At 34.8% G+C, this 22507-nt stretch overlaps 1 protein-coding gene across 1 annotated transcript in view; it reads right to left on the bottom strand.

The window, feature by feature from the left end:
- TMEFF2 (transmembrane protein with EGF like and two follistatin like domains 2) overlaps positions 1 to 22507 on the bottom strand; it is a 246624-nt gene that overhangs the window by 211777 nt on the left and 12340 nt on the right. The window contains exon 4 of the mRNA XM_082397419.1: positions 19242 to 19268. Within this exon, the coding sequence (XP_082253545.1) occupies positions 19242 to 19268 (27 nt within the window). The remainder of the gene's footprint in view (positions 1 to 19241; positions 19269 to 22507) is intronic.

The raw sequence follows: 22507 nt of genomic DNA, 5'->3' as shown, positions 1-22507 counted from the left end.
GCAAATTTTCACTTTTCAATTGGAGGAAATAACTTTTATTCCAACCCAAAATCTTTGTTGCTTTTAGAGTTAAAATAGCTCCACCTTAACTACACGAACCTACAAAGTAACTTTTCTACAACCCACAAAATAGGCATGATATGAGCTCCCCCTACTGGTACAACACTGTTCCCTCTTCATGAATCCAGTAAGGAATCCCATCTGTGAGTTGTAGAGTAAAACAGAGTTGCAGTTTAGGGTTGAAGAGGAGGAAAAGCTAAATAAGTTTTAAAAAAACAAACAACAACCGCAAGCAAAACAAAACAGGAAAACAACTCTACTCACTCTCAAATAATCTCTCTGAAAGAAATATTCAAATGACATGCTTACAAATATTTGACAGTACCTTTCAAGCTCCCATCCAAGTGGACAGGTGACTGAACTAGATGGCTGTCACTATCAGTATGCTCTGGTGTCCTCACTTGCATTCAGATGTAGTAACAAGCAGAACTTAATTGTAGTGACACTGTAGACAAATAGTAGAATTTTCCCCTCTAACAGCACATGTGAAGGGCTTTGGAGAAATAAAATAGAGTAACACCATGGAGGCTGAACAAAGTCTATCTGAGGGCCTTGGGTTTTCTGCATTTGAAAGTGACTTCACTATATTGCTACGTGAAATGGGAAACTAAAGGTGGAACCATAAGTTTTATATTTCAAGCCACTCAAATTGGTTGTCTCCGGAGAAGGAAATACAATGCAAGAATCAATGGCAAATATAGGTAAAGTGCTATGGTGGGGACATTCACACTGACAAAGCAGGAGAATTGCTATAAAGGTGCTGCTAGTGATAAGCTGTTACAGAAAAAAATATAATGAAAGAAGTGGAACTCCCACTCTCTCAGTCAGCAGAAGGGAGCTGTTTCATGATATTTGCTATATTTGTAAGGCTGCAATTTTATTATACCTGATTCTGTTATCACAATCTGTTACATATCCTACATAGAATATAAATACATAAAGCCATTTAAAAGCCAAATTATAGAGCTGTCTATTTTTATATTTTACCTTTTACTGCCATACCAGTGATGATGCTTAAGTGGTATAAATTTAAAATGGTAAATGAAAAACAAAAACATCAATAGATGCAGGCTTTATTGAAAAGCCACTGGTTGAAAATCCCAAAAGTACCTCAATCTGCTTCCCTCTTGAAGTCTGAGAAAATTGCCTTAGATGAATACAGTAGGCTTAATGTATGGGCTTTGGTTTTTTAAAATGATGCTTTTTATGAAACATTTTCATGTCTTAAAAGTAAACCTATATATTCATTCATGCTGAATGTGTATGGAGAATTTCAAGAGCACAAAATGAGGTAGAGGATTGTTATCTTTTTTCCTTCTCCTTTCCAGATCCTTCTTTGCATTGGCATATAACATTTTTGTTCACACCAATGCCAATATGGAAAGAAATGAAAGGTAATTTGAGTAGACTTGGGACACCAGAATATCTGTCACCATCTCACCATCTTTTTTGCCACCACCCTAGTTAGATCAGGGCCATCTTTACCTATTCTAGGACAATAATCCATTTTGCTGATTTCTTTGCTTCCTCTCTTTTTTCATCTATAATTCATTTTCCACACAGCAGCCAGAGCAGTCTTTTAAAAATATAAGCCAGATTATATTACTCTCCTTCAAACACTTCCCATGACACTATAAATAAAAGCCAAATTCTTTATCACTTCTCCACTCTCTTCTTCTACCATCTTCTTGCTCAATCACTGTGTTCAAACTACACTTACCTTCTTTCTGTTTCCGGGTTTAACTAAGGTCTCCCTTAGGGCATTGGCATTTGCTTTTCTCTTTGCTCTGAGTACCCTGCCTCGGGTTCTTGGTGCACATTTCTTTCTTATAATTCAGGCGTTCATTGCAAATCTCACTCTTCCCATAAAACCCAGTCACTCAGAATTATGTCACCCTGTTTTACTTTATTAAAAGAAATTATTATTCTCTGAAATGTTCTTGTTTATTTATAAGAAACAACTTATGCCTGTTTCTTTCCTTTAGAAATAAGCTTCACAAACAGGGACTTTTTTTCTGTATCTCAAGCATCTAAAACATGACTGTCACAAAGTATAATATTGTGCCATGGTATCAAATAAAGAGAGTATTTAATGTAACACAGAGGCAAGTACTGTATTATCAATAAATGCTAGTGGAATAAATGCTCTCAGTTAAAAAACAAAAACAAAACTGTGTATGTGTGTGCGTGTGTGTGTGCAAAGGACTAATAAGCCAAAGTCACATCACACAAAACAAAAAGCGTAGATGTTTCTCTGATTAGCGCAAAATTCCTATTAAACAGCAGAGGCCTCCTTTTAATCAAATTAATAAATGTTTAACATATTTTAATATGAAAGGTTATATATTTTCATTTTAAATCTCTGACTTTTGAAAATATGGCAGACTACACAGGAGACAGTGGAGAAAAGAGTAACCATGGAGCTTCAGGGGCCTGGGTTTAAAGCTTGGCTGTGCCACTAACTACATGGTTGTGGAGAAGTAAATTAACCTTTGTGTCTTTTATTTTCTTCATTGGAAAATGGAGATGATATGTCTTTCTTGAAGAGTTGTAACAAGTATTTACTATGCGGCTATAAAATACCTGACACAGAGTACATGATCATTATAAGTATCTTAATAAAAGACAGTATAAATCAGTCTTTAGATTGTTACACTGGGCTTATCAATTATTGGAACAGATAAGCTATATGAACTTTAGTGATTCATGCGATTATATGTATATGTAAATTAGCACTGATGTGTCTCTATCAGTGTTTCTATAATTGCCCAGTTTGAAAGCAGCACAGCTAAAAGCAATACACTATTTGAAGTACTTTTCCAGCTATTCCTTTTCATTCTCAGTAACCTCAGGGAGTAGTATGCAGCTAAAGCATTTTTCTTTTGCTTGGCCTTGTCCCAGAGGTACAAAAATTAGGAATTTTGTCAGAAGGAATGCTCCCTCAGCATTATCAGTAAATACAGTGTGCTAGAAATGTCAGAAATAGTACTTTTTAATTCTCAGATATTTAGAGCTGAAAACTACTTAGAAAAAGTTAGAAAAAAAATCTCTGAATTTAGAAAAATTTAAGTCTTTGTTGAAACAAATACATTATTCAGTGTAACGGAGTCCATTTCATGAATCCACTCAGCCAATCCTTTGTAGTTCATTAAAATGGGCTTTGCCTTCTATGACCAAATTTGCAGGTGCAGGAAGAGGCACCTGTACTAGTTTGTGATGCAGTGGCAAGTATAGGTTGTGCTCGACCATATCAAGCCTTGAACTGTTGGCTAAAAAAAGAAAATGGTTGAATGGAACTAAGCGGCTCTAGATCTGAATTCTTCTCCCTTCCCAAACATTGAAAAGGTTTATATTCCATTCTAGGCATTTTTATCTCCTTGTCCTCTCCCCTCAGGTATGGTTATTCCTACAGAGAGAGGGATCAGAGGAGAGTTCCGTGAATGCTTATGTTGTCATAGAATGGCAGCCCCCAAACTCTCTACTAATATATATATTTTTAATGTATGCATACTGCCCAACATATATTCAAGACTCATCCAGAATTACATAATAGCAAATAAGAAAAGAACTTGGAATATAGATCTTTTATAGATTTTCCTTACCTTCTTGCAGAAATTCCTAAAAGATCTGCATTAAGACAGGTAAATATTTGTGAAAGAGACTGAGAAAAGAAAATGGTTTCGAAGTGATGAAATACTTTCTATATGGAAATTCTTTTAAGTTTCCAGCTTAAGGCTTAAGTAGTCTAAGGTTCAGAAGGAGACTCAAGCAATTACAATCAGTAGATCATTCCTGAAGGTTTCCATATGCCCTGCAAGACAGGGCAATAAAGAGAATACCGCTAATGAGATTGCAGGGGCAAAGAGACAAATGGATGGGGTTGAAGCAGAGTTTCCCAAAGTGTGTAACGCAGATTACTAATTCCTTTGATTTTTAATATATCTGTTTAAGAAAAATGTTTCATGGTCAGGTGTTCTTTTAAAATATTGTTCAAACAAAATTTAGCAAGCTTCTTTACTGTAAGATTTCTTAGCCTTGCCTATGTGATTAAGGTGACCAATCATCCTTGTTTTTGCAAGACTGTGGAATTTCCTGGGATGCAGGATTTTCCATGTGAAAACTGGAAAAGTCTTGGGCAAATTGGAGCAAGTTAGTCGCCCTATCTGTGACTCTTCAGAATGGGTCAAAATATGCTCCATTTCTCCATCTCACTTAACTGGATACCCTCTGGTATAATAGCATCTTGAGGCATTCAAGTTCTACTGAACACATTTCAAAAGTAAGGGAAAGTTGTCAGATCTCTTACTTAGCAGTATGAAGCATTGATTTCAACCTTTGTCTTGTCTGGCAAGAACAAAATCTATTTTTCCTAATGAAATATCCTCTGGCAGCCTTAAATGGTACATAGGTGAGAAAAATCTGTGCAGGGTAGAGTTAGGAAGAAACTCTACGCTTGGAACAAGTTTTTCTTGATTTTCTTCTCAAAACATGTATGTGTTGGGGTATAGAAACTATTGAGGGAGAAATACACTAAATGAGTAAATATTTGCTGTGTTAATATGGAAAGAAATGTTGAGTTGGAACATATAAAAAAACATTAGCACAGCCTACCCAAGTCTGAAGCTATTTAACATTCCACATTTTTTGTTCCTTACACAGACACTAAAAAATCTCTTTCCACAAAACGTTGAAAATCGCTGCTTTCTCTCTTTTTCTGACATTTTACATTGAAAAGTCCTTTTCTCTCTTACCAGATTGCTCTCTTATCTTGTTTCTCCAAAATCTCCTTTTTATCACCTATAAATATCTTCTTTTATATCTGAGCACAACATTACCATATTGTTCCAGTTTCATTCATGGGGGAAATAGATGGGAAAAAAAAGACCATGGGGATGTGGGGAAGAGCTGTGACTCAGAGTTGGTGGAAGAAATAGAATCACTCCGTGGACTTCTTGAGGAATGACATCTCATGGTATTTCTGATGCCCACTCTGAGTCGAGGGCCGTAGTTAGCAGTTACTGGGAGGTGGGAGAGTGGTCTCCTTGTTCACACATGCATCAATTAATTGCTATTGTAGGAGTTGACATTGCTCTGCCCGTTCATTCAACCATGTACTAATTTCACAAATATTTATCAAGCACCTACTACATGCCAGGCGCAGTTCTATGAAATTCTGCTGGTTGCATCTTTACTTTCAGTCTGATGACAGCGCAGTGACTTACTTTAAAATCATTTCCTCTAGAATCTCCATGGCATCGTATGGAGACTCCCTTTTCCCCCTCCACATACTGTTGCATATTTCATAAGCTGAAAGCTGAAGCTCACAGGGTTCTACTTTCGTATTTTGTTAAATTAAGAAACTTTCTACTTCTAAAGAACTAATACCCAGTGTTTTATTTTCCAACTAATATTATTCTATGGTTAAAGTACATTTTATGTGGGGTAATCATTATAATTCCTTGAAAACTCAGAAAAGACAGGCTTTTTTTCCAGGTTTTTTTTGGTTTTTTTGTTTTGGTTCAATGTCAAATTAAATGAAGGTACCAAATGGACTTCCAGACGATTCTATTTTCTGGCCAAAGTCATTTGGTATTTTAATAAGTAATTTGGATGTGGGATAAAGTATTCACATAGGGTAAAATTACCTCAGTTACCTACAAACTAACTAGAATCTTAAAATAACTTCATTTTTTTTTTTCTCTGCACACTACTTTTAGGAGAATGAGGTAAATCACAAATGAACAAATTGATATTACTAGTATCAGATGCCATGCACTGATAGAAAATCCAAAGGAAATGCAAAGCCTTTTAGCTTAAACTTGCAGCCTATATTTTTGCTAGGCTCCTCTTGGATTCCCTTGATTTTCTTTAGGTTCTGGATAAGCAGGTGCTTATTTCTGAAGTTGTTTTAGGCTTGTGAATATCATCTTCTTGCCTTATTATTGGTGGAATGGATCATTCTCTTACTTTTTGTTTTGTTTTTTTTTAGTCCTTTTCTGTTAAGTTAAAATAATTCTACAGTTATTTTAGCACACAAAACTCTTCACATTTAACTTTTACTTCAGAATTTCAAATAATTTAAGCTGTAGTACACAAATGTGAAGAGAAACATTTCAAAATTTAAGCACACTTTTTTTTGGTTGGTTTTAGTTCAGCAGAGCAAATATTTAATGAGATCCTACTAAGCACGTGGCCTTGTGGTCTGCATTTAGGGGTATTAATAATTAGCTCTAGGCACATATACAAGCAGGCTATTTCAATGAACCAGATTGGTGATACAAAGTAGAATTGTATTTAGTCCAATCAGCAGATTGAAGGAAATCTTGCTGGATTATATTATCCCTGATTTAGTCTTGGAAGATGAATAATATTTAGGCAAAAGCATGGGACGGCTTTCAGGAAGAGGGAAGAGCATTAGCAAAGCAAAGAGGCATGAAATCTATTGACGTTGTATCCCAATGAACTACTCTCAGTGAAAAGGTACACTGGAGTTGTCAACTCTGAGGTGAAGAAGATTAATGACAAGGATGGAGAGGCAGGTACTGGAGCAATTCTGGAGGTCTTTGTACCTCCTACTGTGAAGACTGACTTTTATTCTAAGGATGATGGACAGCCATTGTTGGGTTGTAAGCAGGGGAATGATATGCTCAGATAAGTATTTTCTATAAATCATTCTGATGGTGCAAGTAAGAAAAATTTTAGGACAACAAAACTGGAAGAAGGGAGATGTGTTAGGAAGCTTTTTTTAACGTTACAGATAAGAGATGACTAGGGACTGAAATAGGGGATTGGTAAGGGTCTGGACATAGCGATCTGAGACCTATTCACAATAGAAAATTCGCACAGTGTGCTGATTTATAGGGTTGGACTGGCTTTATAACTCTGCCACATTCTATTTCAAAGCAGAGTTTGGTGTGAGGAAGCGCTCTCTTCATGAAAGGTCAAGGGTGTTCCCTGAATCCATGCCTGAACGCGGTTGGGCAGCATGGACCAAAAGCAGTGAGAACATGAGCTTCCAGAATATAACGGTTAAATATCATCCCACTATTTAAGAGGCAGTATAATAACTCTACTACTAATTCCTTTTTTTTCTCTAAACTGTCAGCTATTTCTCTTTAATTATATTTAAAAATAACACTTACTTTCAAAGATAAGCACATTCAAGCTGCTATTATGGTTGTCTTTTGAGTAACTGAATAAAATCTTCAACATTGTAAACTCTCCAACCCTTAAGGATTAGATCTCAAACTGCATCAGAAAGCTTGAAGTTTTCAGGAAAAGATGATACTATATGGCTCAATGTATCTCTTCACCAAGTTTCCACTACTACCACTTAAATCAATGTGTCAGAAATTCTGCTTGACAAAGGTCATGGTTTTCTGTTAGTGCTACAGTCTCTGGAGAGGACGGTCAGTGTGTCCAAAATGACTCTCACCCTAATTCAATGCCTCCAAGATAATGCAAAATTTCTCAATTTAAGCAGGATCAAATATGTGCAGAGTACATGAATTTTGTGTAGAGGCCATACTAGAAATGGTTTCCCTCTTTAACTGATCCCACTAATACTGATTTTTCTGTTTGTGGCCTTTACCATCAGAAGGTAATGTCAGAATAGCCATCCAATCAGCCAAACTATGGAATTAAGGGGTTAGAAAAGCAGCTGGAAAATGCGAGAAAATGGGGGAGAAGGTTAAGTTTAGAAGAAATATATTTATTTATTTTTTTATATTAAATAAATATTTAATTAGGAATAGATCCAGTTTTAATGATCCATCTCTAAACAAGTTCTTGGAAGCATCGGTCCAGCCTTATTTAAAATCCAGTTAGTTCTCTTTTTATTCTTCTCAGAGAGAGATCAGCAAAGAATGCAAAACTAAAATATCTTCAGAACCAGTTTACTAACTGAAAGTCACTGGAATAATTCTTTTGGTTTGACTCACTGAGCCAGAATGCTGACATTATTTAAATGTATAGTTTTCCATTTACTCCTGGATTTTTTTAAAATCCCAAAGCTATAACAAGTATGTAATTTACCAGAGAAAATGAAATTGCTCTTTGTTAAGTACACATTGAAAATCATATGCTACAATATGTATTGTACATCTAGTACAGTAAAACAAAAAGCTATATTTTCAAATCCAAATTTGAAACAAAAGTCAAATGCAATTTGGCAGGCACTGCAGCGTGCAGAGAGATTCCTATGTATTAAATACTGTCTGGTAATACCTGAAATGTTCTGCTTGCTTACAAATACCAAAACAAGAGAAGGACATCTTAAATAAAACCCTAAATACAAAAATACCTTAAGAGAAAAAAATGGATTCGACTACTGCACAACCTAAGATATCTATTTGTAAAGGACCATAGACAGTGGTCAGATGGGTAGCAGACTGGTACATCTGAGATAGACAAGAGATACTCTGGAGAATATACCACAGACTCCTGAACAGCAATGAAAACCAGACAAAAAAATGTTATCTTTTTTCTTTTAATTACAGAAGTCTTCCCCACTTCCTCCCTTACTTCAACACAGTGTGTTCTCAACCCAGATCTTGTAAAATCACCAGTCAGATCACAACATTCTCTATGCTCCAGACCTTCAACAGCTCCCAGCTCACTCACAGGAAGAGCCCAACCCTATAGGAGTGTCTGCAGGGCCACCCCCATATCTCTTCCTCATCTCCAAGCACCCTCCCCCTCACTTCAGTCCAACTAACATCCGTGATCTTCTTGGAACACCCCAGTTATGCACCTGCTTCAGAGCTTTTGCATTGCAGTTCTCCTGGAGGGCCCTTCCCTCGCTTATTTGCAAGCCTTGTTCCTTCATTTCCTCCTCATCTTTGTCCAGGCCTTCCTGATCATCCCAAATATATTAGCAACCCTGTACCTTCCCTTATCCCACTTTTCCCCACTTACATGGCACTCAGCATCTAACAATCTATATATATTTTTTGTTTATTTGTTTACTGTTCGGCTCTTTTCACAAGAAATAAACTCTACAAGGGCAGGGATTCTGTCTGTTTTGCTCCTTGTTTTAAATTTTACAGATCGTAGAGGATGCCATGGTGCAATGTGCACACTTCCCCTTCTCAGCTGCTGGGAATATTGTACACAGACAGCTCCCAGCGGAGTCCCTCTCCAGGTCTAGTCTGTAGCGGAAGAGAGCCACCTGGCCAGGGGTAACAGTCTCTTTTTGGGGTCACCCACATCAGTGGTGATCAGTGGTGGGGTGGGAAGGCCCAGCCCCATCATCCTGATTAAACACAACTTACAGGGGCCATCCCATATTGAGGGCTCCTTATGGGCCCCCCTGTGGCTTTTTAAAACTGCACCAGTCCTACTCCATCTGCCCAATCGTACATCCTTCCCTCCCACGGATGCTGATCCTGAGAGCACTACTCAGTGAACTTCGAATGTACAAATCTCAGCCTCAGAGTCTACTTCCGGGGAAACCGTGCAAGGATCACAGATGAAGAAACCGAAACAGATTGTGTAAGTAACATGTCCATGGTTACATAGCTAGTAAGTGGTGGAGCCGGGACCAAACCCAGAGTCTACTTCCAAAGCCTCTGTTTTTAACTACCAGTTCCTGCTGTTACTCACACAATCATATTTTTCTCCAAGAAGTTAAAGTATATGAAATACCGGGGCTTCCCTGGTGGCGCAGTGGTTAAGAATCCGCCTGCCAATGCAGGGGACATGGGTTCGAGCCCTGGTCTGGGAGGATCCCACATGCCGCGGAGCAACTAAGCCCATGCACCACGACTACTGAGCCTGTGCTCTAGAGCCCAGGAGCCACAGCTACTGAGCCCACGTGCCACAACTACTGAAGCCTGCATGCTTAGAGCCTGTGCTCTGCAACAAAAGAAGCCACTGCAATGAGAAGCCCACGTATCGCAATGAAGAGTAGCCCCCGGTCACTGCAACTAGAGAAAGCCTGCGTGCAGCAACAAAGACCCAGTGCAGCCAAAAATAAAATAAATTAAATAAATAAATTTAAAAAAAGAAAAAGTTATCAACACAAGAAGAAAAACAATGTGTAACTATGTGAAGTAATGTATGTTAACTAAGCTTTAAAAAAAAAATAAAGTATATGAAATACCTTACAGTGAATACTTATCAAAGAAAAGGAATGGGATTAGGGAAGGGAGATGAAGGGGAAAATTAATAGAAGAGAATAGATGACGAACTATTATAGACTGATGAGTATGATGAACTTAGATAACAGACCACCACAAAAACCCATAAGGGTTTGAGTACTACACTGAATAGAATAGATGGTTTCAGAAATAAAAATGAGAGTGGGAAGGGGGTAAGAAGATGGGATAATGAATCTCATATGACTGTTGATAGGATTTATGATTTATATAAACCACAGACTATGGCATCTGTCTGATATAGATGTTGCAAACAGCTACTGCAAGAGGTAGGGTAATCTTGTAGACTATAGTTTCCTTCCTTCTTAAAATTCAAGGACTGGCTTAGTTAACATATGTACTGTGGTTGGCATTGTGGGTAAAATGCTATTTTTTTTCTGATTAGCATCCACACGTCCAACGATTGCTGTTGTGATTAAATAAGTTAATGTTATGATAGTGCTTTTTATAAACCATAGAGCATTTTACAAACAATTATACCTGAGTTAGGCATCCTTATGGATTTATCTAATTCATGCTCTGACATCAAGCAGAACTATAATAAAATCTTTCCATCTCTTTTAAAAGAATCTTTCTAAAAAGTTCAAATCCCCTTAGAAGAGCTCTGCAATGCTTAGCATCCTGATGAAAATTCTTCCTTGTAAGTATACTGAATCCCTCAAATTGTGAATCCCTCCCATTTCTCCTTTTTTAGATTTCTATGGCAGCAATATGCCTGCCATTGTAGTTTTAAGAATTATGTACTGTTTTGAATTTTAAAACGTTATTCCTTATTTCTTATTTATCTCATAGAACTGCAGTTCCTTTCATATCAACACTATGATTTCACACCCCTTCAAGGTGCAGAGCTAGCTATCTCCTCTAAATACTGTGGTTGGATTTGTAGAGTTCTTATTATCTCAGCATCAGTACTTTAGACCATGAACTTAAAAATCACTAATTAAAAGATCCAAATTTCTAATTAAACCATTCAGAGAAATTATATTCTTAGAGTAAATGGGAAAAAAGAGCAAAGGTAACAAATTCTTTTAATTTCATTTTTGATTTTTTGGAGTCCAAAGTTCTTTGTTTATTATAAGTTTTAGTTTATTATAACCATCTTTTACTATAAGCAGATATTATTCTCCTTTACCAATAAAGTAAACGAATCTCTAAGGAGCTTAAGAGTAAAATCAAACAGGCATCCTTCAAGCCAATTAAAAATCTAGAATACAAATTACCTGATTCTTAACCCAAAGCCATGTCTACCACACTGCACACAATGCTTACATTTATTTTCCTGGATATAGTTTTTAAAAACCCAAATGGGTGATTCAGAAAAAAATGTTTGTGGTATCCATTTCACATTCCCAAGCAATCTTCTCTGGAAATTCAATCAATTATTACCATTCTACTGGGAAAAAAAGTTACTTTTAAGATGGTAGTCATGTGTGAAGACAAAGTACAGCCATGTTGGTAACAAAGGCTTCTCCTCCCTTTTCAGTTTCCATCATTCTCACTTTGTTTCCCTCCTTCTTTTATATTTTTCCAATTTCATTTTCCATTATCTTCATTCATCCTACCTCTATTTCATTACTACATCACAATATTGTTTCTCTTTGAGGTATAGAGAAAGCAAAATGGATTCTACTCCATGAAAACCTGAGATAAATTTCAATTGTGGTTCAGATATCTATAAACTCATCTCCAGGCAGAAGAGCAGCTCTAAGGTGTAGGACAGCAAATGCAAGGATAGTTTCTGCTTCCTCCCCGTATGTATTGCCCTGGAAAAATCTCAAACCTTGCATACGTGGTAGAATTTTTTAGTTGAATCAGTATTTCAGATGAAGTTGCTTACAACTGATGCCTGTCAGACTTTGGCTGTAATGTGTACCCAATGGAGAAAACACATGGTGAGGCACATGTGCTTGCCAGAACTTGACCATGACAGTAAGGTGGAGAAGGTACGGATTGAGGTCAGGAAAGGGAATGGGTATAGCAACATGGAAGAAAACATTACTTAGCCTGATATAAGAATATTTTATGGAATGAATATTCAATTCCTTGTTATTTACAGTACTTAAAAATTTATTTCTACAGGGGATTATTTCTCTTTTGATAATTAGAATCATAATTTTCCCATTGTGTGATAAGAAAAGAATTTACATGTAAATCTCCTAGAATGTAAAGAACTGTGTCATATGCAGCTTTACAGCTCCAGAAACCTTACCATGGCCCTCAGGTTACAGGAGGCTTGTTCAATTTAACTTAATTCCTGAATAGCATCAAATCCACATTAGAAACAATGGACATTAGAAAATTAGAAAGAATTTTTTAAAAATAATTTTTAAGTTCTCAAACTTGTTACAATACTGTTTTCTAGTTTTTAGCAATCTACCTATCAGAAACAGCCTAGGGTTGACAGTTTGTTGCAATGTAAATATTTCTTGTTCTATCCAAAGTATATATGAAATAAATGTCTTAATTATGTACATCCAAGTAATACTATACAAAGATAATTTGCACAGGACAATTTTGCATTAAATAGAAACATACCATAATCGATTCTGTGCGTGAAAGTCATCGTAATAACAATTATCTGGATTATTAAAATAAAAATCAGACTTTATACAAATAACGAATGTAAATTTAGTTTGATTTGTTGCTGTACATATCTGACATTAATCTCTTAATTAAAGAGATTAATTATTAAAGAATTCTCTTAAAACTATATAGTTGTATAAGTTATATAAGTAGGCCCAGTGCTTCATTTTACCTCATGAATTAAAAATATACCCATTGTATCTATGCTGTATATCTTAGAGACATTTTATTTATACAGACATTATCATACAACTTCCCATAAGATGTTACTAAAATTTAATCATGAATTCTTCCAGACTTCTAGCAGGATAATATATTTATAATTATTTTAATAGTTAAAATATAGTTGTTATTTTACTGGACTTATTTTTTGTTTTTAGGGATCTATCAAAAGTCTAGTTAATCCAGAAATAATTGTTAAGAGTAATATGACAAACCCACAGCAAACATCATTCTCAATGGTGAAAAACTGAAAGCATTTCCTCTAAGATCAGGAACGAGACAAGGATGTCCACTCTCACCACTATTATTCAACATAGTTCTGGAAGTCCTAGCCACGGCAATCAGAGAAGAAAAAGAAATAAAAGGAATACAAATTGGAAAAGAAGAAGTAAAACTGTCACTGTTTGCGGATGACATGATACTATACATAGAGAATCCTAAAACTGCCACCAGAAAACTGCTAGAGCTAATTAATGAATATGGTAAAGTTGCAGGATACAAAATTAATGCACAGAAATCTCTTGCATTCCTATACACTAATGATGAAAAATCTGAAAGAGAAATTATGGAAACACTCCCATTTACCATTGCAACAAAAAGAATAAAATACCTAGGAATAAACCTACCTAGGGAGACAAAAGACCTGTATGCAGAAAACTATAAGACACTGATGAAAGAAATTAAAGATGATACCAACAGATGGAGAGATATACCATGTTCTTGGATTGGAAGAATCAACATTGTGAAAATGAGTATACTACCCAAAGCAATCTACAGATTCAATGCAATCCCTATCAAATTACCAATGGCATTTTTTACAGAGCTAGAACAAATCATCTTAAAATTTGTATGGAGACACAAAAGACCCCGAATAGCCAAAGCAGTCTTGAGGGAAAAAAATGGAGCTGGAGGAATCAGACTCGCTGACTTCAGACTATACTACAAAGCTACAGTAATCAAGACAATATGGTACTGGCACAAAAACAGAAACATGGATCAATGGAACAGGATAGAAAGCCCAGAGATTAACCCACGCACCTATGGTCAACTAATCTATGACAAGGGAGGCAGAGATATACAATGGGGAGGGGACGGTCTCTTCAATAAGTGGTGCTGGGAAAACTGGACAGCTACATGTAAAAGAATGAAATTAGAACACTCCCTAACACCATACACAAAAATAAACTCAAAATGGATTAGAGACCTAAATATAAGACTGGACGCTATAAAACTCTTAGAGGAAAACATAGGAAGGACACTCTTTGACATAAATCACAGCAAGATCTTTTTTGATCCACCTCCTAGAGTAATGGAAATAAAACCAAAAATAAACAAGTGGGACCTAATGAAACTTCAAAGCTTTTGCACAGCAAAGGAAACCATCAACAAGACGAAAAGACAACCCTCAGAATGGGAGAAAATATTTGCAAATGAATCAACGGACAAAGGATTAATCTCCAAAATATATAAACAGCTCATGCAGCTCAATATTAAAGAAACAAACACCCCAATCCAAAAATGGGCAGAAGACCTAAATAGACATTTCTCCAAAGAAGACATACAGATGGCCACGAAGCACATGAAAAGATGCTCAACATCACTAATTATTAGAGAAATGCAAATCAAAACTACAATGAGGTGTCACCTCACTCCTGTTGGAATGGGCATCATCAGAAAATCTACAAACAACAAATGCTGGAGAGGGTGTGGAGAAAAGGGAACCCTCTTGCACTGTTGGTGGGAATGTAAATTGATACAGCCACTATGGAGAACAATATGGAGGTTCCTTAAAAAACTAAAAATAGAATTACCATATGACCCAGCAATCCCACTACTGGGCATATACCCAGAGAAAACCGTAATTCAAAAAGACACATGCACCCGAATGTTCACTGCAGCACTATTTACAATAGCCAGGTCATGGAAGCAACCTAAATGCCCATCGACAGACGAATGAATAAAGAAGATGTGGTACATATATACAATGGAATATTACTCAGCCATAAAAAGGAACGAAATTGAGTCATTTGTTGAGACGTGGATGGATCTAGAGACTGTCATACAGAGTGAAGTAAGTCAGAAAGAGAAAAACAAATATCGTATATTAATGCATGTATGTGGAACCTAGAAAAATGGTACAGATGAGCCAGTTTGCCGGGCAGAAGTTGAGACACAGATGTAGAGAATGGACATATGGACACCAAGGGGGGAAAACTGCGGTGAGGTGGGGATGGTGGTGTGCTGAATTGGGCGATTGGGATTGACAGGTATACACTGATGTGTATAAAATTGATGCCTAATAAGAACCTGCAGTATAAAACAACAAACAAACAAAACAACTAATACTAAACTTTCATTGGGTTATTTGTATGGAAATATGTTAATATAAATGTTTCAGACATTACATGAAATTTCTAAAAATCTTATATTTGTATTTGTATGGAAATATGTTAATATAAATGTTTCAGACATAAAAAAAAAGAGTAATGGAAAATATTCATGGTCTTATCTTTATAATATGACTGAAAGACAATGAAAGAAAAGCAGGTGTTAAAAATGATCCCTTAATCACCCACACACCCTTAGATTTTGAAAGGAGGCTCCTTTAATACTTCTTCCTTACTGCAGTGTTTGTTGCTTAAGGAAGTCTGTGGGTGGAGAAGATGTTATTAACCCTCCTACACACACCTGTTTTCTTATTTACAACATTCAATCTCCACATATATAAGTACTTGAAACACCAACCCCTTTCTTTCTACTACTTTCTAAAATTCTTTGGAATTTGGTCCACACATGACCACATACTACCTTCCTATCGGACATATATAATTAGTTATAATTTATCCTGAATTGATTTTTCAAGTATGAGGCTATCCAAAAGATTCTTTGATGTAGATGCCTTTCCAACTAAACATTTTTGTTTGAAAACAAAGAATTCCATAAACAGCTGGTCTTATGCTCAAAATTAATAATACAAAATTATTCTTTGTATTAATGAGTTTTCTTAAACACTAAAACAAGAGGATACAGTCACTGAAATGGGAAAAGCCAACCTTTAAGATTTGTATGCAGTATTTGTTTCTTATTACTCTACAAATTACCTTGATGAATGAATGCACATTTTGCAGACCATGTTGAAGACACGGTAAACATGTTTTACTAAATAAAGTAATAAGCCCTTTGAATTGTTTCATCTGAATAAACAAATCGATAGTTAAAGATTTTTAAACCCTCTATAAAATGTATACAAACAAGTTAACGTAAATTTTATGAAACATTTAGATCCCTTTTATATTGTAGTAAAAATGTTCCCTCAAGTGCAGTAAATGACAGATATGACCTTGTGCAAATGAGCTAAACTTAAATTATTTTTAAAATAATCAGGTCTAATCTTCAATGCTAATGTAATATTTATTCGTTTAAGAATATAGGACAATCTAAAAAGTAAAAATTGATGTATTTTTAAAGTGATTTTGGATTTGGAGGTTTAATGATATCATTTATGATAGTCATACACATAAGTGTTTTCCAAACAAGATTGTTCGCTTCACTATTCAGATCAGTGCACTCTATTGGGGAATTATATTAACTTTTGTTAAAAGAAATTAGAAAAATAACCATTAACCATCCAAAGTGCTTGCAAAGATGCCCCAATTATTAACCAAATACACGTTATTGAGACTATATCCTACAGAGACTGGTTAGAACGATCACTAGCTAGAACTGTTGGATTAACCAAACAATCACAGGTAATTCAATCACTTCTGGTTAATTCAAAGGAAACTGATTCTGGCTCCTCTGATATTTTGGTAATAGGAACTCAGTCAGAATACAGAGCAAGTCCGTCCTCTGTATAGCAGAGGTAGCAAGTCAAACGTATTTTATGTACAATCCAATGGATATGTGAAATGGAACTGTGCAGGTCTCTCTATGTTTTTAGGTTCTAGTTATTAAGCTTTTTGTCATTTTGTACTAGAGTAAAAAAATCACAGAAAATTAAAACCATTAGTATTTCAGAGCAAAGTAACACATAGACTAGAAAAAATTAATTCAGTAAAAACAAAACAAAAACACTGTTGTGTCTCTGACTAAAAATGAAAAAGGATTATGCAGCTAGAAGTAAATACTCATTTACCACAACTTTCAGAACAACTCTTTAAAAAGAATACAACTCAGAATTAAATGGGTTATATGCTATTTTTTCTTCTCAGAGCAAAGGTTATATGCTTTTTTTTCTTCTCAAAGCAATTATCTCTTAAGAATTTGCTTTGTTTTTTTTTGTTTTTCTCCAAGTTACTATAAAGTACCTATAATTGAAAGGAAGAGTAAAAATACAAAAGGAGAAAAAATAAATGAAAGTAGTTTCTAACTAATATATGAAATTTAAGTTGTAAATGTCATATTCATGAAATTAAAATGATTTCCTAAAAAATCACCTTATTCAGATCACAAGATAAAATAATGAACCTAAGATTTCAATATAAAATGCAACAAGGAAGAGTGAGGTTGACTTCACTGTCAATTGCCTGTGCTAATTACAGTGAACGAAAAACTGGAAACTAGTGTCTGAATATCCACTACACCTTATTAAGTAAATGAAGAAATGATGTATGATATGAGGAGAAGACTCAATTAGAAAAACGTATACCATGATGCTTTAACAAAAGGAGCAATGAAGACACTCTGTTTTGTTTTTAAAGATGCTAAAAAATTAACGAGACATTGTGTGAACAGTGGAACAGTTGAAACAACACAGTATCTGCCAAATTCAGTAGTCTACACATAAAACTAAATAGCTGGAAAATATATAGAATTTTGCATAGACCTGCTTCCTTCCAAAATCAACATTTAAAAAAATTGATTAATTTCTTAATATTCCAATAGTGAAATATCTACTCAAGGAACTATCTTTTTTCCTTTCTTTTTCTCTTTAAAATTTAATTTTCCTAGAGCTCTTCTTTTCAAAACTTCTAGGGAAGTTTTCTTGGGAATACTATATTAATCAGCTAGAGAAAAAAAATTTTATTAGAAATAGTAAAAGACTGTCTTAACATCAAATGACAGCCTAATGTCATATGCCTAATGACATGGAAATAAATTCATACTCTCACGGTACTGAGTCTTGACTCCTATTCAGTTTTAGTCTTTATGAAAAAAAATTGTGCTCCAATATGCTGCTCTAATTTTATTTTCTGGGTGTTGCTTATTTGAACTAGTTAAGCCTTTCATTCATTACATAGGGCGACTTGATAAATTTTTAAAGTGTTGCCCAAACCAGATAAGATGAGCAGTAGAGATCTGACTTTCCTGACTCCAAGGCCTTCGTTTCCTCATCTTTTATCAAATTCTTCATTTAAAAACTAAAATTTACTAGAAACATACATTTAATCATTTTATACAACTTCAGCGAGGCCTTGAGAGAATGTTTATGTTTTACTCATTCTATTTTCATTATTATTGTTGAAATTATATTTAGTTGTTTCTATTTTTTCTTGTTGTGTATAAAGGTAGAATTTTGTTTGGATTTCATTTGGAGAAGCAGTTTGGGAAATTTACAATGAAGGTTCAATCCATAAATAAAATCTTATTTGACAGTAAGTATGTCAGATCAGATTTTGAAAGTTTCTGCCTGTCTCTTATCTTACATACTTCTTTAAACACACAACTAAATCACGAAAACATATATCTTGTTTTAGTAAAAATAACTATAGATTAATTTAATCAAAGAAGTAAAGACACTATCTTATTTTCACTGGTTTAAAGTTTATCTTTTTTACTTTTATGAACTAAAGCTCCTTCAGTTTCAAACTATTAATTTGATAATTATGTTCTTATATACATGATAGTTCTGTATGTGTTAATATCAATACCTTGTAATTATATATTTTAAAAACCCAATATTTAAATTATTTTCTCATGAGTTTTCTGTCCTGCCAAATATGCTTGGAGGCTTCTGTTAGGAAGTTTGACATGCAGATTTATCTCAAAGTTAACTCAAACACAAACACATAAATGAATGTGATATATTCATAAATACATCAAATAATTTGCATGGTATATACATTTACTTAGTATGGAGAATGATTGTTTTTGTCTTCCCTTTCCTAGAATGCAAAATGTGAATTCGTCTCAGATATTTGAGATGGCAAATACATAAGAAAATATCCATGAATAATATCCACATGTAAGTCTTCAAATATATAAAAAGGCAACTCCTACCTCCATCTCCAGATCCTGATCCTGCATCTGGGGGGAAAAAAGGAAATAATTTGTTTATGCTTGAAAAACATATTCAAAAAATGTGTATGACTTTATTAAAAAAAATTCATGTTTACTTTCTCCATTAATACGGTACTATAATTTTAAAAAATTACTAATATTTAATTTGAAAAACATTCACATCAATCTAATTTCTATACTATAACTTATAAAATAAATTCTTTATTATTTTCATTCTTAAACTTCATGAACAAAGTATTATCTAGCTTTGGAATAATTCCTAAACTTGACTATGTTAAAACTTCTCATTTTTATTTTAATCAAGATGAATTTGGTGCCTTTAACACAAAAAATTAAAAATGAGATACTTATAGCAATCAGTGAGACTTAGAAATTAAACAGTCTAAGACTTGTGGCAAATAAACACATAATTAAGGCTTATATTCTTGTACATTGCATTACAAAGGGAAAAACAGTTTAAAAATGAATATCTTTTTATATAAGAGCTAATATGTTTTCCAAATACCACAACTGTGGGTGAATCTATCTGCACCCAAAAGCATCTTTCAGTTTTGAAATCAGTGGAAGAGTGAGCTTAACTTTTGCCTTTGTGATTAAAAGTGGCTATACCCTAAGCGATGCTGGCAGAAAAGACAATAACCTCCCTCTGCCTTTCTCTTTCTCCACGTTTCTCCCCTCCCTCCCACATAATTACAACTCCTGAAAGTTGTCAATTTCTGAGAACTCATTTCCCAGAAACACTCAATTTCCTAATTTAGAGTCAAGACCATGGAGTTTCCATTTGCTTCCACCTGTTAAGTGGAGACATCATCTTCCTTCTTTCTCCCCACTTCGTTCCATTCTAAATACATTTGGCTATATATTTTTAATGTTAATACTGGGAAATAAGACTAATACTAGTATTCTTTGTCTGATATGTCCTCAGTTTACATTGAAATCTCAACCAGGGTTCAAGGTTCAAGACCTATATCAAATGCCACTGTTACGAATTAGTGTTTGCTGTTTTAGACCAATTAAAATAAACTACTACTTCTACTTGTTTGCCTCCATGACACTTTATTGAGAGGCACTCATAGAAAGAGGCGTGATGTATGAAAATCTACAGAAGGCTGACACAGGGAAGAATGGATGCCTCCCCAGTAGTTTTCTTTGTCATTATGTTAGACATTAGCACTGTCATGAAGGAGCAGTAGTTTGAATTCTCAGCCTTGGTGGAGACCCAGACTAACTAAATTCACAAGGTTTAACCCTTTATTAAATCAGAATGTCAAGTCATTAACTGCTTACATGACTAAGGAGCAAGTCACTGGGCCAGGCTATCCTTTCCTTAAAGGCAAGCTAATTGGTAAAACAATTTATAATAAAAACCCTTCTTAGTAAATGTAGACTCAAATAAGGATTCTAATCATAAGATTTGATTGTTTTAAGGTAACAGATAAAGAAAGGCTGATGCATTCATCTCTATAATAGGAAAATAGTCCTGTCAACTGAACTGAGTCCTAAGTCACAGCACAATCACTTTGGACAGGACAGTGCTTGAATGGTCAACATTTGTCAAGTCTCCTTTTTGTATCTTTTCACAGCTAGAATTTTAACTGACTTTATCTGAATTAATTTGAAAGCTTAATTCAGTATTACTTATAAAATCATCAGAGGCTAATAACAGGTTGTACTATTAACAGCATTAATACATTCTACCTGTGTTTTAGTTGAATGTGTATAGTTTCTTATTCCTTTCCCACTAAGTGTAAACGTCTTTAAATCAAGAACCATGTCTTGTTTAGCTCTCTATACTTCCACACACATAATAGAAAATGCATAAAAGCTTATGTATTCCAAGCTCCAAACATACTCATTGGATAACATAAGGAACATTATTCAACCTTCCTAAGCTTATTGGTCCTCTAGTCAGTGGGTATACTAATGTCTATCTCAATGGACTATTTTGAGGATAACTGCACAACAGCACATTTTAAATGCTTATCACTATGTCTAGAACATAATAATTAAAATTTTGAATGAACATCTTGCCTATTCATCTATATGTTTTCTGCTAAGTACATATGGCTGGAGAAAATCAAGAAAAATGGCAGTAGTATTTTGGCTTGTATTCCCCATGTATGTTTCTAAAAATCAAGGACCATGATTCTTAAGACAATTTGTGTTTGATTTGACCCAAATTAAGTAGCTAGTGAAGAAAGGAGGAATAGACTGAAAAAAAATGGTCACTTAAGTCTATGGCATCATTATAAAATAGTGATGGGACGCTTTAATGGTTTCTTCACTATAAAATGAATCATCTTTGCAAACCAGAGACAAGTAGCCTACTAAAGCCTTATTAGTGAGACAGAAACACCTAAGAAAAGAAGTCATGCTGTTGCACCTGAATCTGGGCTTCTAGTCAATACATTTCTTATAAGGCAAAAAAGTGAAATTGACAGTGAGGCTATTGAGCAGACTGCCCAATAGGAAACCATTTTCCAGACAAAAAATGATTTGTAAGTTCAATGAAATGTAATAAATATAAAGTTATATCTTCTACTGCCTTTTATTCCTAGAGATCACAACTTGTCACCTCCATTCAGTGTCAAATAGCATTAAAAAAAAAAAAAGGAAAATCTATGAAGAAAAGAATGAGAATCTCTTTTAGATCAAAAGAACTCCAATTTATTTACAGTCAGACCTGGTTAATCAAAATTACTTTGGTCCCGCCATCATTATTCAGATCAAAACGCTTTTAGATTTACAAGTCAATGGAAGATGCATTCAGCGAGACCAACTTACTAATTAAATCCTGCAGAAATCTAAGTCTGTGAATAAGCTAGGGATGGATTACTCAGTTGTGATTAAATTTTCTACTTAGTCAAGTGTTTATTTTCATAGTACAACCAACACATTAGGGACTAGAATGGAAAGACTGAATGAATCAGAAGAATGTGACTGCATGTGCTGACAGGAACTTGGAGGTTGGAAAGTAAGAAAGAGAGATTTTGCTACCATTGTTAGCCAACCCATAACTTCATGACTGCTTATTGGGACTACTGCCCACTGATCCTCATTGGCTATTGTCAGAGACACACAGATATCCTATGTGATCTTGAATAAGCAAATCCATTCCTCAGTACTCTCTAGTATTTGCCTACATCATTCCTGGTCCAATAACTCTCACATGTTGCTCTTATTTCCATGCATTACTTCTCACTCATAGATTGAATGGCAATGATCTGTTAGCTTTAGTAAATAAG

This window comes from Balaenoptera borealis (genome assembly GCF_965194805.1).
Source record: "Balaenoptera borealis genome assembly, chromosome: 6".
In the NCBI taxonomy this organism is placed as follows: Eukaryota; Metazoa; Chordata; class Mammalia; order Artiodactyla; family Balaenopteridae; genus Balaenoptera; species Balaenoptera borealis.
Note: the sequence above shows the minus strand (reverse complement) of the source record. Positions and strands in the feature narration are given on the sequence as shown.